This window comes from Anomaloglossus baeobatrachus, chromosome 2, assembly GCF_048569485.1.
Source record: "Anomaloglossus baeobatrachus isolate aAnoBae1 chromosome 2, aAnoBae1.hap1, whole genome shotgun sequence".
Lineage (NCBI taxonomy): Eukaryota > Metazoa > Chordata > Amphibia > Anura > Aromobatidae > Anomaloglossus > Anomaloglossus baeobatrachus.
Genome location: NC_134354.1, coordinates 669,174,224 through 669,191,470, shown reverse-complemented (window position 1 = coordinate 669,191,470; position 17,247 = coordinate 669,174,224). Strand labels below are relative to the sequence as shown.

General features: G+C 47.4%; 1 protein-coding gene across 1 annotated transcript in view; it reads left to right on the top strand.

Annotated features, from left to right (window-relative positions):
* Window positions 1–15,719, top strand: part of CTDSP2 (CTD small phosphatase 2) — a 70,097-nt gene extending 54,378 nt beyond the window's left edge. The window contains exons 7-8 of the mRNA XM_075337114.1: window positions 4,201–4,386; window positions 13,972–15,719. Coding sequence (XP_075193229.1) covers window positions 4,201–4,386; window positions 13,972–14,097 — 312 coding nt within the window. The 3' untranslated portion in view covers window positions 14,098–15,719. The remainder of the gene's footprint in view (window positions 1–4,200; window positions 4,387–13,971) is intronic.
* The last annotated feature ends 1,528 nt before the right edge of the window (window positions 15,720–17,247 follow it).

Here is a 17,247-nt window from a genome sequence, read left to right as displayed (position 1 = left end):
GAAATTGCTGATGAACTTTGAACCCTTCTACCTTCCTAACCCCAAAAAATTTTGTTTCAAAAATTGCGCTGATCTAAAGTAGACAAGTGGGAAATGTTATTTATTAACTATTTTGTGTGACATAACTCTCCGGTTTATGGGCATAAAAATTAAAAGTTTGAAACTTGCAAAATTTTTAATTTTTTTGTCAAATTTCAGATTTTTTCACAAATAAAATAAAAAAAATCATCCTAAATTTACCTCTAACATGAAGCCCAATATGTCACGAAAAAACAATCTCAGAATCACTGGGATCCATTGAAGCGTTCCAGAGTTATAACCTTATAAAGTGACACTGGTCAAAATGGCCTGGGCATTAAGTACAAATCTGGCTTCGTCCTTAAGGGGTTAAAGCACCTGTCCAGTGTTTTCTTGTTTTCAGCCTTGGAGTAATGCTTTAAATGTAAGCACCTTGCCCCTGGTCTTATACTCACCCACCTATACAGCCTTTTACTGACGCTGCTCTGGTCCCGCGGTGCCATCTTGTGACCATAACTTCTGAGTTACATCACAAGCTTCTAGTGCAAATCTGAGAGTCAGAACGAGGCTCTCATGGAGATGCATTGATTTGTGACTTTCAGCATGCTCCATGAAACAGTGGCGTGCGCTGTAGGTGACAAATCGTTGAGAGTGACCAGAGCAGAGGAAATAGAAGGTGAGCCTCCAGAAGGGGAGTATGTGAGAGGAGCAGGGGACTTAGATTTAATAATAATATATAATATTTATTCACTTATATAGTTCTGTTGATTCCATAGCGCTTTACATACATTGACAACACTGTCCCCATTGGGGCTCACAGTCTATATTCCATATCTGTATCTCTTTGAAGTGTAGGAGGAAACCGGAGGAAACCCACACAAACACGGGGAAAACTTGCAAACTCCTTGCACATGTTGTCCTTGGTGAGATTTGAACCCAGCACCTCAGCGCTACAAGACTACAGTGATAACCACTGAGCCACCGTGCCACCCCAATGCCCTAGATTTAAAGCCCAATTTCATCTGTGCAATATAAAAAATAACCCGCTGGCGTGCTGCTTTAAAGCATTCCTAATCTCATCTGTTTTGCAGATCACTCTCCCATTAACATCTTGGAGATCAGTGAGACTCGGATGAAATTAGTAAGACAAACTGTATACTTTAGAACAGAAGAAAGTCGGCACTTTGTTCTCCCTGGTTGAAAAACTTTATTGGAAATCCTTCTGCAAAATTGACATCATAGTCATCCAATCATTTGACGCGTTTCAGAATACACTTCCTTAATCAAAGAGTCAATAACGTTTTTCAGCGAAGCAGAACGGCGTGCCGGCTCTCGTCTCTTGGGGATATATTTATTCTCTGCCAGCTCAAGCAGTCGTGCGCCCGGGATGTAAACACAAGTGTGGTGATCTTGGTTTTGTATACTTCAGATTTCATCCATTTTTAACTGATGAGTTGTTGGAGCACAGTCAGATGGTCATATGACTCTGACAAGGATCACATCTCAATGCTCGGAGCGGCTGGTGGCTCTCCTTACATGAGTATGACAGCTGCATAGAAATACATTCTTTCACTCTTCGGTCAGGAGAGCCGCCGGCCAGTCTGAGCATTGCGATGTGATCGTCGTCTGAGTTATACGGTCTATTGTCTGCACTCCTAAATCAATGGGTAAAAAAGAAAGAAGCAACTAGAATGATACCTGAGAACAAATCTGTCTGCTTCTATCAGATGGTATCACACACCGATGTGGGAGTATAGCCTTCCAGTGTCTCATCAGAGGTACATGCCACGATGATCTGACCGCTGCAGACAATCTCAAGTCTAAAGCAGGCTTTACACACAGCGACATCGCTAACGATGACGCTGGTGAAAGCACCCACCCCCGTCGGTTGTGCATCACGGGCAAATCGCTGCCTGTGACGCACAACATCGCTAGGTCCCATCATACATACTTACCTGCCTAGCAACGTCGCTGTAGCGGGCGAACCGCCTCCTTTCTAAGGGGGCGGTTTGTTCGGCGTCACAGTGGTGTCACTAAGCGGCCGCCCAATAGAAGCAGAGGGGCGGAGTTGAGTCGGCCGAACATCCCGCCCACCTCCTTCCTTCCTCATTGCGGGCGGCCGCAGGTACGGTGATGTTCCTCACTCCTGCGGTGCCACACATAGCGATGTGTGCTGCTGCAGGAACGACGAACAACCTGTGTCCTGCAACAGCAACAATAATCTGGATTAGAACAACGTATCAACGATTAGGTGAGTAATTTTGATCGTTAAAGTGCGTTTCACACGCAACGTCGTCGTTAACGAGGCCAGATGTGCGTCACGGATTCTGTGACCCCCAACGACATCTCGTTAACGATGTCGTTGCGTGTAAAGCCCGCTTAATTGATCAGGCGATTGAAGAATGGGAGTCATCTCTTCCATTACTGGTGCATAGCACTATTGCGGTGCTCTAGATTCACGGGGAATACAGCAGGTTACTATGCCTCATTTTGTCACTTCTTACACACCTATGACAGTTTTCTTGGAGCTGAACAACCCCTTTAAATGACTGTTTATTGCAGTGCTTTATTATAGGCTGAACTTCTAATATTCTGTAGGGGTGCTGAATATTGTAAAATCTAATTGTTAGTGGAGATATTAAGAGTCACCGTGGAAAGGCACTTTTTACAGTCGTCTAATTTAGGAACTCTGCTGTTATCCTCTCCAGCTGGAAGTGGCTGACAACAGGGTGCAATAGAGTAAAATTAACTGAACAGAAGAAAGTAATTAGTCCAGCAATGATCTGTCTTTTTTTTTTTTTTTTAATGTCTGTGATAGAAATAGTTAGGTTATTCATTTAGATATTTTGTTAGAATAAAAATAGTTAACCCTTTCACGACCGGCCGATTTTGCGCTTTTCATATTTTTATTTTTGTTTTGCCTTCCTTCTTCCGAGAGCCGTAATTTTATTTTTCAGTCAATATGGTCATGTGAGGGCTCTACTTTTAAATGAAACCATGAATTTTACCATGTAGTGTACTGGAAAATGGCAAACAAATTCCAAATGCGGAAAAAGTGCAAAAAAAAAAAAAAAAGTCCATTTGCACTATTGTTTTTGAGATTTTATTCACTGTGTTCACTATATGGTAAAACTGATGAGTGGGTTTGATGCCTCAGGACGGTGCGAGTTCGAAGACACCAAACATTGTATAGGTTTACTTTTATCTAAGGGGTTAAAAAAAATCAGACGTTTGTCCAAAAAAAGTGGCGTGTGTTTTGCGCCGTTTTCCGCGACCCGTTTCGTTCTCATTTTTCAGAATCTATGGCTCATTGACTGCTTATTTTTTGCACCTCGGGCTGACATTTTTTTTTTTTTCGGTACCATTTTTGCTCCGATGCTACGTTTTGATCACCAGTTATTGCAGTTTGCGCAAAATTTGCGGCGACCAAAAGACGTCATTTTGGCATTTGGAATTTTGATTCCCATTGCGCCGTTTACCAATCAGATTAATTGATTTTATATTTTGATCGGGCATTTCTGAACCTGGCGATACCAATTGTGTGTGTATTTATTTTTTTTATCCCTTTTAATTTTCAATGGGGCGAAAGTGAGGTGATTTGAACTTTTTTTTTTTGTTTAAACTTCTTTTTTTTTTATTTTACTAGGTCCCCTAGGGGACTGTAAGGATCAGCTGTCTGATCGCTCATTCATTTCTCCCGATCAGAGCAGCATCGCTCAGACCGGGAGAAATGATCATCTCTTGTAACAGGACCTGAGTCATGTCATGTGAGCTACAGGAGTCATCACATGACCCTGTGCTACCATGACAACCATTGGTTCCACGTGATCACGTCACTTGACCTCCGGTGGCAGCCTGTGAGTACAGATCTACCACGATCACCGTTAATAAATAAATCATGTGCCAGTCTTTTGGACTGACTACACATGTATTTATAATTAAAAATGAAATCTCCTCTCAGAGGCATGAGAAAAAAAATAGCAGATGGACACTGCCCTATAGTTTTACATTGGTGCGAGTGCAATCTGATGTTTTATCCAATTACACTCGTCCATGTAAAATGCAAGTGGATACGAGGACTTAAAAATCCCAAAAGTGAGCTGGTCCTCTTCGGGTTAATCATTTGTGCATTTTTGTAGTGACTCACGGGGTCGTTTATCATCATTTATCCTTTATTCCCAGTATGCTGATCCAGTGACTGATCTTCTGGATAAGGAGGGAGTCTTCCGATCCCGTCTTTTCAGGGAAGCTTGTGTATTCCACCAGGGCTGCTACGTCAAAGACTTGAGCCGTCTGGGGAGAGACCTGAAGAAGACCATCATTTTAGACAACTCTCCTGCATCTTACATCTTCCATCCAGAAAATGCTGTAAGTCATAATGCCGATGGGATTGTGTTATTGGAAGAGGCGCTACTCTGGAATTCTATAGGAGGCTAGCAGATATGTATAAATAAATAATATATTATATATATAATATAATATATACACACACACACACAGCTCTGGCAAAAATTAAGAGACCACTGCAAAATTTTCAGTTTTTTTCTGATTTTTCTCTTTTATAGGTATATTTTTGAGTAAACTGTAAATTGTTCTTTTATTCTATAAACTACTGACTCCGAATTGACAAGCAAAAAAAATTGTATTTATTTTCTGAAAATGAGAAATGGTCAAAATAACAAAAAAATGCATTGCTTTCAGACCTCAAATAATGCAAAGAAAACAAGTTCATAATCATTTAGAAACAACAATACTAATAATGTTTTAACTTGGGAAGAGTTCAGAAATTAATATTTTGTAGTATAACCATGATTCATGCTTTCCACCAGTCTTTCACACTGCTTTTGGGTGACCTTATGCCACTCCTGGTGCAAAAATTTAAGCAGTTCTTTGTTTGATGGCTTGTGACTATCCATCTTCCTTTTGATTACATTCTAGAGGTTTTCAATGGGGTTCAGGTCTGGAGATTGGGCTGGCCATGACAGGGTTTTGATGTGGTGGTCAGTCATCCAAACATTGATTGACCTAGCTGTGTGGCATGGCGCATTGTCCTTGAGGAACATTGCCTGAGCAGAAGGAAGAAACTGTTTTTCCAGGAAAACCCTGTATGCGGCTTGATTCATACGTCCTTCGCAAAGATGTTTGTTGAATTTTCTTTACCTAATTTTCAGCTTTGCCCAACACCTGGTCGTCTAATGGTTAGATGGAGACCTGGAGAGGCGTACAAGCCACAGTGTCTTACACCCACTGTGCAATTTGGTGGAGGATCGGTGATGATCTGGGGATGCTTCAGCAAGGCTGGAATTGGGCAGGTTAATCTTTGCAAAGACCTGCTTACATTTTTGCACCAGGAGTGGCATAAGGTCACCCAAAAGCAGTGTGAAAGACTGGTGGAAAGCATGCCAAGATGCATGAAAGTTGTGATTAAAAAATCATGGTTATTCCACAAACTATTGATTTCTGAACTCTTCCTGAGGTAAAACATTATTAGTATTGTTGTTTTTAAATGATTATGAACTTGTTTTTCTTTGCATTATTTGAGGTCTAAAAGCAATGCATTGTTTTGTTATTTTGAACATTTCTCATTTTCAGAAAATAAATACAAAATGTATTGCTTGGAAATTCGTTTGTAGTTTATAGAATAAAAGAACAATTTAAATTTTTCTCAAAAATATACCTATAAAGAGAAAAATCAGAAAAACTGACAATTTGGAAGTGGTCTCTTAATGTTTGCCATAATATATGTGTGAATGAGATGTTACTCTTGGACCCCATAGAAGGCCGGCAGATATGTTGTAAAATATATACAAAAAATATTATTTTCCAAGCTCCCTCTTTAATAATTGCACACCATAATATTGCTGACAGATTGGATTGCGAGGTAATATGGACAAGGTTGCTAGGGAACCAGTAACAATGGCAGATGTCTGAAGCTGCCTTTTGAGAACAGTGATAAAAATGTCTTCTTCCAGCATGAATCCTACTACATTACATGTTTGCTTGAAAATGACAATTCTCCCCACAGGTTTTATGTATATTTTTAATTCTTTTTTTTTAATCTTCTCCCTTACGTTTCTTAATCTATCTAATTGTATACACAACCTATAAATACTACTTCTTTTTTTTTTTTTTTTTTCCTATTGCAAGGAATTTTGCATCCATAAATTTTGCTCCACTTAATTAGCGGAGCAGAGCGGCTCTGGATCCTTGAGAGAGCAGCAGTAATGTGTATATCCATACACTCACTACATGCTATATACGGTACTCAAATTTAATGAAGAAAAATATTAATGGGAGCGATTCTTTAAATTTTACAGTGTAACTTTTGGCTTTTTCTGTTCCTTTTTCTAATAGTCCAGTTTCCTTATACATTGCAGCGTCATCTCTGACACTGTGGAATATAGGCTAAAATTGATCAACACCTCCGAACAGAATAAAGCAAGTGTGAACAGGTGCAAGCTGCTGTGACTGCATAATATACAAACAAAAGAATACAGCAGCTATTTGTAAGCGCTAAGATGTATGCAAACATTGTATGTTTAAAATTTTCATTGCTACATAGGTTATATTTTTTAAAAATGAAGGTATTTAGTGCAAAAATTGGCCAATTCATGTCAGCCCAGCAGCTTTTTTTTTATAAGTATAGTCTATATTAATATATTCTAGTCTAAATTTCAAACATTCAATGTCTGCATACATCTTGGCGCATAGAGTGCTGCTGTATTCTTTTGTTTTGTGTACTGTGTGGATTATAGTTAGGTTTATTCAGGGCTGTATTTTGCCTTCGTGCTGCCCTAGGCACTTTAAGTGGTCGCGCCCCTTAGTGACAACGTAAAACTGAGTTTTCGCACTCGACATCTGTTTAAGGCAGATCTACTCTGTAAAACACTTTAAAAAGTATCAATGAGAAATGAAGGGCACTAACCCCCCCCCCCCCCCAATGGGGGTCACCACAGGCACATCAAAACATAGCATGAGTATAAAATATTCCCACCACACCGTCCCCACTTATATACTGTGACTGTCACACTGCCCCTAATAAACACCACACTGCCCTCCCTTATAAATTATACCCACCACACCTTCCTCAATTATGAAATATGATCTGTACTGTCTTCACATCATGCTGCCCCCTCCTCACAATATCCCATGCATGCTGCCCCCTCCTCACAATATCCCATGCATGCTGCCCCCTCCTCACAATGTCCCATGCATGCTGCCCCCTCCTCACAATATCCCATGCATGCTGCCCCCTCCTCACAGTGTCCCATGCATGCTGCCCCCTCCTCACAATGTCCCATGCATGCTGCCCCCTCCTCACAATGTCCCATGCATGCTGCCCCCTCCTCACAGTGTCCCATGCATGCTGCCCCTCCTCACAGTGTCCTATGCATGCTGCCCCTCCTCACAGTGTCCCATGCATGCTGCCCCCTCCTCACAATGTCCCATGCATGCTGCCCCTCCTCACAGTGTCCCATGCATGCTGCCCCTCCTCACAGTGTCCCATGCATGCTGCCCCCTCCTCACAATATCCCATGCATGCTGATCCCTCCTCACAATATCCCATGCATGCTGCCCCCTCCTCACAATGTCCCATACATGCTGCCCCCTCCTCACAATATCCCATACATGCTGCCCCCTCCTCACAGTGTCCCATGCATGCTGCCCCTCCTCACAATGTCCCATGCATGCTGATCCCTCCACACAATGTCCCATGCATGCTGCCCCCTCCTCACAATGTCCCATGCATGCTGCCCCCTCCTCACAATGTCCCATGCATGCTGCCCCTCCTCACAGTGTCCCATGCATGCTGCCCCCTCCTTACAATGTCCCATGCATGCTGCCCCCTCCTCACAATGTCCCATGCATGCTGCCCCTCCTCACAGTGTCCCATGCATGCTGCCCCTCCTCACAGTGTCCTATGCATGCTGCCCCTCCTCACAGTGTCCCATGCATGCTGCCCCCTCCTCACAATGTCCCATGCATGCTGCCCCTCCTCACAGTGTCCCATGCATGCTGCCCCTCCTCACAGTGTCCCATGCATGCTGCCCCTCCTCACAATGTCCCATGCATGCTGATCCCTCCTCACAATGTCCCATGCATGCTGATCCCTCCTCACAATGTCCCATGCATGCTGCCCCCTCCTCACAGGGTCCCATGCATGCTGCCCCCTCCTCACAATGTCCCATGCATGCTGCCCCCTCCTCACAATGTCCCATGCATGCTGCCCCCTCCTCACAGTGTCCCATGCATGCTGCCCCCTCCTCACAGTGTCCCATGCATGCTGCCCCCTCCTCACAGGGTCCCATGCATGCTGCCCCCTCCTCACAGTGTCCCATGCATGCTGCCCCTCCTCACAATGTCCCATGCATGCTGATCCCTCCACACAATGTCCCATGCATGCTGCCCCCTCCTCACAATGTCCCATGCATGCTGCCCCCTCCTCACAATGTCCCATGCATGCTGCCCCTCCTCACAGTGTCCCATGCATGCTGCCCCCTCCTCACAATGTCCCATGCATGCTGCCCCTCCTCACAGTGTCCCATGCATGCTGCCCCTCCTCACAGTGTCCCATGCATGCTGCCCCTCCTCACAGTGTCCCATGCATGCTGCCCCTCCTCACAATGTCCCATGCATGCTGATCCCTCCTCACAATGTCCCATGCATGCTGCCCCCTCCTCACAGTGTCCCATGCATGCTGCCCCCTCCTCACAGGGTCCCATGCATGCTGCCCCCTCCTCACAATGTCCCATGCATGCTGCCCCCTCCTCACAATGTCCCATGCATGCTGCCCCCTCCTCACAGTGTCCCATGCATGCTGCCCCCTCCTCACAGTGTCCCATGCATGCTGCCCCCTCCTCACAGTGTCACATGCATGCTGCCCCCTCCTCACAGGGTCCCATGCATGCTGCCCCCTCCTCACAGGGTCCCATGCATGCTGCCCCCTCCTCACAGGGTCCCATGCATGCTGCCCCCTCCTCACAGGGTCCCATGCATGCTGCCCCCTCCTCACAGGGTCCCATGCATGCTGCCCCCTCCTCACAGGGTCCCATGCATGCTGCCCCCTCCTCACAGGGTCCCATGCATGCTGCCCCCTCCTCACAGGGTCCCATGCATGCTGCCCCCCTCCTCACAATGTCCCATGCATGCTGCCCCCTCCTCACAATGTCCCATGCATGCTGCCCCCTCCTCACAATGTCCCATGCATGCTGCCCCCTCCTCACAGTGTCCCATGCATGCTGCTCCCTCCTCACAATGTCCCATGCATGCTGCCCCCTCCTCACAATGTCCCATGCATGCTGCCCCCTCCTCACAATGTCCCATGCATGCTGCCCCTCTCCATGAGCTCCTAATGCTGCCTTACTCTTTTCCATAATGACACCTCCATGCTGCCCCATTCATCATACTAAGACCACCACACTAGCGCTTATGCTGAGACCCCCCCCCCCACACACACACTACCCCACTCTTGATATTGACTCCCCTACATTGCTCCACTCCATACTGAGCCCACACATGCTGCCCCTTCTCCATAATGAGCTCCCAATGCTGCTCCCCTCTTATTCTGAGTCCCCACACTCCACCCATCGATTTTGTCATTGCACTATCCCTCAACCCTTGTCCTCTGTCTGTAGCATTGGCCCCTCTCTCCCATTCCCCAGCAGCAGCCTCTCTCCCCCGCCTTCAGCAGCAGCCTCTCCCCCAGCATCAGCCTCTATCCCCCCAGCCTCCCCCAGCATCAGCCTCTCTCCCCCCAGCCTCAGCCTCTCTCTCCCCCCAGCCTCCCCCCCCAGCCTCAGCCTCTCTCTCCCCCCAGCCTCCCCCCCAGCCTCAGCCTCTCTCTCCCCCCAGCCTCCCCCCCAGCCTCAGCCTCTCTCTCCCCCCAGCCTCCCCCCCAGCCTCAGCCTCTCTCTCCCCCCAGCCTCCCTCCCAGCCTCAGCCTCTCTCTCCCCCCAGCCTCCCCTCCAGCCTCAGCCTCTCTCTCCCCCCAGCCTCCCCTCCAGCCTCAGCCTCTCTCTCCCCCCAGCCTCCCCCCAGCCTCAGCCTCTCTCTCCCCCCAGCCTCCCCCCCCCAGCCTCAGCCTCTCTCTCCCCCCAGCCTCTCTCTCCCCCCAGCCTCTCTCTCCCCCCAGCCTCAGCCTCTCTCTCCCCCCAGCCCTCCCCCCCAGCCTCCCCCCCAGCCTCAGCCTCTCTCTCCCCCCAGCCTCCCCCCCAGCCTCAGCTTTTCTCTCCCCCCAGCCTCCCCCCCAGCCTCCCCCTCAGCCTCTCTCTCCCCCCAGCCTCCCCCCCAGCCTCAGCCTCTCTCTCGCCTCAGCCTCTCTCTCCTCCCAGCCTCCCCCCCAGCCTCAGCCTCTCTCTCCTCCAGCCTCCCCCCCAGCCTCTCTCTCCCCCCAGCCTCCCCCCCAGCCTCTCTCTCCCCCCAGCCTCCTCCCCCCAGCCTCTCTCTCCCCCCAGCCTCTCTCTCCCCCCAGCCTCTCTCTCCCCCCAGCCTCTCTCTCCCCCCAGCCTCTCTCTCCCCCCCAGCCTCTCTCTCCCCCCCAGCCTCTCTCTCCCCCCCAGCCTCTCTCTCCCCCCCAGCCTCTCTCTCCCCCCAGCCTCCCCCTCTCTCTCCCCCCAGCCTCAGCCTCTCTCTCTCTTCCCAGCCTCCCCCCCAGCCTCTCTCTCCCCCCAGCCTCCCCCCCAGCCTCTCTCTCCCCCCAGCCTCCCCTCCAGCCTCAGCCTCTCTCTCCCCCCAGCCTCAGCCTCTCTCTCCCCCCAGCCTCTCTCTCCCCCCAGCCTCAGCCCTCTCTCTCCCCCCCAGCCTCTCTCTCCCCCCAGCCTCAGCCTCTCTCTCCCCCCAGCCTCTCTCTCCCCCCAGCCTCCCCCCCAGCCTCAGCCTCTCTCCCCCCAGCCTCCCCCCCAGCCTCTCTTACCCCCCAGCCTCCCCCCCAGCCTCTCTCTCCCCCCAGCCTCCCCCCCAGCCTCTCTCTCCCCCAGCCTCCCCCCAGCCTCTCTCTCCCCCCAGCCTCCCCCCTCAGCCTCTCTCTCCCCCCAGCCTCCCCCCCAGCCTCTCTCTCCCCCAGCCTCCCCCCCAGCCTCTCTCTCCCCCCAGCCTCCCCCCCAGCCTCTCTCTCCCCCCAGCCTCCCCCCCAGCCTCTCTCTCCCCCCAGCCTCCCCCCCCAGCCTCTCTCTCCCCCCAGCCTCCCCCCAGCCTCAGCCTCTCTCTCCCCCCAGCCTCCCCCCCAGCCTCTCTTACCCCCCAGCCTCCCCCCCAGCCTCTCTCTCCCCCAGCCTCCCCCCCAGCCTCTCTCTCCCCCCAGCCTCCCCCCCAGCCTCTCTTACCCCCCAGCCTCCCCCCCAGCCTCTCTCTCCCCCCAGCCTCCCCCCCAGCCTCTCTCTCCCCCAGCCTCCCCCCCCAGCCTCTCTCTCCCCCCAGCCTCTCATCTCCCCCCAGCCTCCCCCCCCAGCCTCTCTCTCCCCCCAGCCTCCCCCCCAGCCTCTCTCTCCCCCCAGCCTCTCTCTCCCCCCAGCCTCCCCCCCCCCAGCCTCTCTCTCCCCCAGCCTCCTCTATCCCCCAGCCTCCCCCCCCCAGCCTCTCTACCCCCCAGCCTCCCCCCCCAGCCTCTCTCTCCCCCCAGCCTCTCCCCCAGCCTCCCCCCAGCCTCTCTTACCCCCCAGCCTCCCCCCCAGCCTCTCTCTCCCCCCAGCCTCCCCCCCAGCCTCTCTCTCCCCCCAGCGCCTCTCTCCCCCAGCCTCTCTCTCCCCCAGCCTCCCCCCCCAGCCTCTCTCTCCCCCCAGCCTCTCTCTCCCCCCAGCCTCAGCCTCTCTCTCCTCCCAGCCTCCCCCCAGCCTCAGCCTCTCTCTCCTCCCAGCCCTCCCCCTCTCCTCTCCCCCCAGCCTCAGCCTCTCTCTCTTCCCAGCCTCCCCCCCAGCCTCTCTCTTTTCCCAGCCTCCCCCCAGCCTCTCTCTTTCCCAGCCTCCCCCAGCCTCTCTCTTTTCCCAGCCAAAAAGAGGCATCGCAACGATCATCAACTAACCTGTAAGGTGCCCATACATTCTAGGCTCTGCCTTATGCATACCTGCTCCGGTGCCTGCTGCCCTGCTCTGCTGATTATCCTCTTCTGGCTGGCTCCGGCTCCAGTCGCGTCCTCCTCCGCGGCGTGTGTCGTCTGCAGCATTGGACGCTGCAGCACGGGCACTGGGCAGCAGGGCTGTGGAGTCGGTAAGCCAAACCTTCGACTCCGACTCCGACTCCTCAAATTCTCTTGCACCGACTCCGACTCCGGCTCCGACTCCCGGCTCCGACTCCTACATATATTGCTTATAGTTAGGTGAAAAATTTATTGTAGTACATGAATATGTGAACATCAGACATTTAATAATTTTTATGATACAATAATCAAGATATTTGGATAGAACATAAAATATATTTATTGGAATACAACTTTAGAACACAAAAAACTGTAATAAATTGTAAATATGTAATACACTATGTAATATACAGTAGATTACATATATATCTTGTGTGTGTGTATATACACTGTATATATATATATATATATATATTACATATTTACAATTTATTAGTTTTTTTGTGTTCTAAAGTTGTATTCCAATAAATATTTAATGTTCTATACTCAAATATCTTGATTATTGTATCATAAAAACAATTAAATGTCTGATGTTCACATTGTACTACAATAAATTTTTTCACTTAAATATAAGCATTATACTAAATGTTTGTTATTTAGTAAAATATTCAGCACATTCTGCATTGCACTCCTGTCCCCAATTTATTATATATTTTAGGAGTCGGAGTCGGTGCATTTTAATACCGACTCCGACTCCGACTCCGACTCCACCAAAATGAGCTCCGACTCCGACTCCGACTCCACCGACTCGACTCCGACTCCACAGCCCTGCTGGGCAGTGAGCTGATTGGCGCCACCGCGCGCCTCTGACCCGGAAGTGCAGGCGCTGGAACTTCCGGGGTTAATCAGCTCACTATCAAGAGACAGAGGTGCGCCTTTCCTCCCTCTCACCCCCCCCCCCCTCGAGAACACAGCGAAGTGCAACGGAGGGAGGGGCGGGGGGGCGGGGATGTAAAAAAAAAAAAAAAAAAAAAAAAAAAATTATAAAATTTTTTTTTTTTTTTTTTTTTTGCTGCCAGAAAGTGCCGCCCCCCCGCAACGTGCCGCCCTAGGCACCGGACCACGGGTGCCTAGTGGCAAATACGGCCCTGGGTTTATTGCTGGCTGTAGATAATCTACATTGGTATTTGGAGGGGCACAAAAACAAGATATTCCTTCCTAATAGACGCACAGGCAATAGCCGATACATAGAGAAGCCATTCTTGACCACTACGTTCTGCAGGCCAATTTAGTGTTTTTATTTCTGTGGGAGAAGCCTGATACAAAGAGATTGATCCAGATACAGAATTTGACCTTTTACAGTATATCCGAAACTGCAAGGGTAATTGAATTGCTGGCAGTTTGTGTTTCCATCTGAAAGGGCGTGAAAATTATTATTATTATTATTATTATTATTATTATTATTATTATTATTATTAATATTAATCATGTTTTTGTTTTCTTTCCAAGCTTAAAAAGAGACATTCAACTCTAAATACTGTTCATACCAAGCACAGGCACTTGGTGCACCCTTGGTGTGGCCGAGCATTTCATTGCACCTTCCCACCTTTTTGTTTTCAATTTTTTGGATATTGCTTTGATTCCATGCTTCCTGTAAAGTCAGAGCTGTCAATCAAGGAGGAGGGGGCTGAGATAGGTGGAAAACAAGTAGATGGAAAGGTGCACTGAAGTGCTCGGGCACACCAAGGGTGCACCGAGCAAGTGTACTTGGTTTGACCTGTCATTCTGTACTGAAAATTTCCTTTTTAATAAAACGTGCCCAACTTTATTAATGTACTCGTGCCGCCTTCATGGAATAGTAACTACAAATCCTCTCTTTACAGGTACCCGTGCAGTCCTGGTTTGATGACATGGGAGACACAGAACTTTTAAGCCTCATCCCAATCTTTGAGGAGCTCAGTTACTCTGAGGACATTTATGCAAGTCTCGGACAGCTGAGGGCACCTTAAGACTCTTTTGTCTTGACTTTATTTTTTTCAGGGGACTTTTTATATCTTAAATATTCTTTTATTTTTGTCTTTTCAAATTTCTCACTCGCAGTGCCTTTGGCCTCAGAGGAAGAGGAACAAAAACTGATATTCATGAGTCAAATATGAATTTTCGGGGGAAATTCAATTGCCCTTTTAACAAGCAAAACTAGCTGTGGCTTACACTCCTAATGGCTTGCATGCCGAGCGGCATGTTGGCAGTGAACGCAGGGATCTATTGCCATTACTTCTGGTGCACTAGTAGAAGATGCTGTCCTTTTTTTAATGATGGTACCGTGTACCTATGGGTTTCGGTTCTCCACTACTGTTTAGCTTTCATATCAATTCTTATGTCAGGCTGCATTATGGGCGGAGAGGGTGCAATGCCAACGTGCTGATAACTGAAGGGGCACACACAGGTACTTTTTAGGAATCGGGCTGCTTAAATGGGATATATCATAAGTCTTTTCACTGATTCCTTAATTCTCTACATGCCATTGTCTTTTATATGCATAATTCTCTGGATGCACTTGCCTAGGTAACGGTTGGCAGTCATTGGCATATAGTGCCCTTTCCAATACATCTTTCTTTTTTGGAACATGCTTTTATTGTTATTCCATCACAAAATATTATTCCAACTCCTCTCTCCGGAACCGGATCTATACGGTATTTGTTCAAGATGGAAGCTTTACTGTCCAGGTGCTGACAGCATACCCCTGCTTAATGGAAGTGCCAGTGATGTACAGGGTATTGTTATTGCTAAGGCAACACTGTGCAGATGATAGGCAGTAGGGTAAATGTTCGGCTACTTATCACACCATATCCACGGCTTTACCCCCAAACCCATCCCCATTTATTAGATGGAACGAAAAATATCAAAGCCAAAGGACTTTTTATTGCTTGATGTTTTTTAGCCACTCTGAGATTATATGTAATAGTTTTTTCTAATAACTGACTTGAATCAAAGATGTTTGTCCATCTGCTGCCATGGCGGGTGGGGGAGGGCATTGGTCTCAATAGCTTTACTGTTTGGTCTCCATTAGCGGCTTGATAATTGTATTTATCGAGCCCGTGGAGAGTGGTGCTTGGTAACTGAAACCTGTTACTGACCATACACTACAAAGGCAATGCCTTATTATAGCGAGGGTATGAGAAACTTTTGAGTCCTTATTTATATAATTCCATTGGCACTACCCAGCTGTAAGATGGCCATGGCCTCATTATGCCAGTATTTGGTCACTGAGCAGGGACTTTTCCGGATAAGTAATGAATGGAAAACCATGCAGTGCCTTTTTTTGGCTCTTTTAAACATGCATATTTTAAAAAGCCTATAGATAAAGAGCTATTTTTTACTCTTTATAACACTCGTTTTTTGAATTTGAGATATGTAGCGATCATCTTCAGACCTTTTTTGTTTCATGCTGCCTCTCGGGTAGTGAGTGATTTACAAGATTCTGTAAGACTGTTACAAAGTAGACCTCAGGGGAAACACTCCTACGAAATTTTACATCATGTAACGTGGCCGAACCACTGTCGCATCGGTCATCATCCGTGTTTTTATCTAAATAAAGAAAAAAAAAAAGCAAAGGAAAGAATAACGGACATTCCTGTGTGTCTCTTTCTATGGTGTGAGGATGTGCGTTTTGGGATGCAACCTTCTTGAAATGAGGGTCTACAATAAGTATTAGGTTTTCTTCTTTTTAGGTCGAGCAGCTGTTGGATGGTTTTTCAGCACATTGCTGTATTTAAGGTTCTACAAGACTGATTGAATGGGTGAAATGTTAAAATATGTAATCCCTCTAACAGAGCATGTAATAAAATCTATTTTTATGCCCTACCTTGTATTGTGTGCCTAAATGTGAACCAAAAAGACGTCGGTCAAGTGTGTCTTTTCCAAGAGTGGCAAAACTTGTTTTGTTTCTGGAGATTGAAATCATTGATCAAGCATATGGAGGTGCTATATACAGTATATATAGATAGATAGCTAATGGCAGGGTCATGTTTGAAGAAGGTATGTCTGTGAAGAATGGGTCATCCTTGGCTGTCTTCTTTAGAGATAAGAGTATAGGGAAAAATAAAATAAAAAAATATAATATATATGTATATAGATATATTATCGAGAGAGAGAAAGAGATCTATATAATATATCTCTATCTATATACATATATATTATATTTTTTTATTTTATTTTCTTTTTCCCTATACTCCCATCTCTAAAGAAGACAGCCAAGGATGACCCATTCTTCACAGACATACCTTCTTCAAACATGACCCTGCCATTTTCTCCACTAGCATCGTACAGTGATGACCCCCCCACCAGCTAATAACACTGATCATAATCACTATATTCTTATATAAGTCATCCATAACACATTCACAAAAAAGAATACTAGGAGGCAAACTGAATCCTCTAGTAGGACAACCCCTTCTGATTCCATGTGTCTTGCAGGTAAAATAATAAAGACTATATTCCCCTCCCGTGTCGGTGCAGTTCTAGCGGTCCGTGGCTCATGGGTGGGGGTTGTGATGTCACGCGAACCCTGCATCCAATCGGAGTCAGCTTTCTTCTCCCCGCCTTCGGACCAAACGAACGATCAACAGGAAGTGAGTGCAGCCGCAGGGCTCACTTCCTTTTGATTAACTAGTTTGGTCCAAAGGCGGGGAGAAGAAAGCCGGCACTGAATGGACGCAGGGCTCACGTAACTTCACAACTCCACGTGAGCTCCAGAGCCGTGACACCACTGGAACCACGCTGGCACTGGAGGGGAATATAGGCTTTATTATTTTCCCCAGAGGAAACCTGTGGAATTAGAAGGGGTTGGCCTGGTAGTGGACAACCCCTTTCACCTGCAGTGGGATTTTCTCACATCTCAGTTAAAGATTAACCATTGTTTAAAGAAAAGAAAAAAAAAATCTTCTATAAATGAATAGTACATGTGATAATAAACTTTGTAATATTTATTATTACATAAATCCTCTTTTTTCCTCCTGGACTGACCTGTTATTCACCAAATTCTGCATTCACAGGTAAAATCGGTCTTCAGTGAATATAGACTTTTCCATTACTGAGATAGGAAATAACAGTTGGTGCTGATTAAGTTCTATGTAGAACTGTAAAGCTATGTTCACACA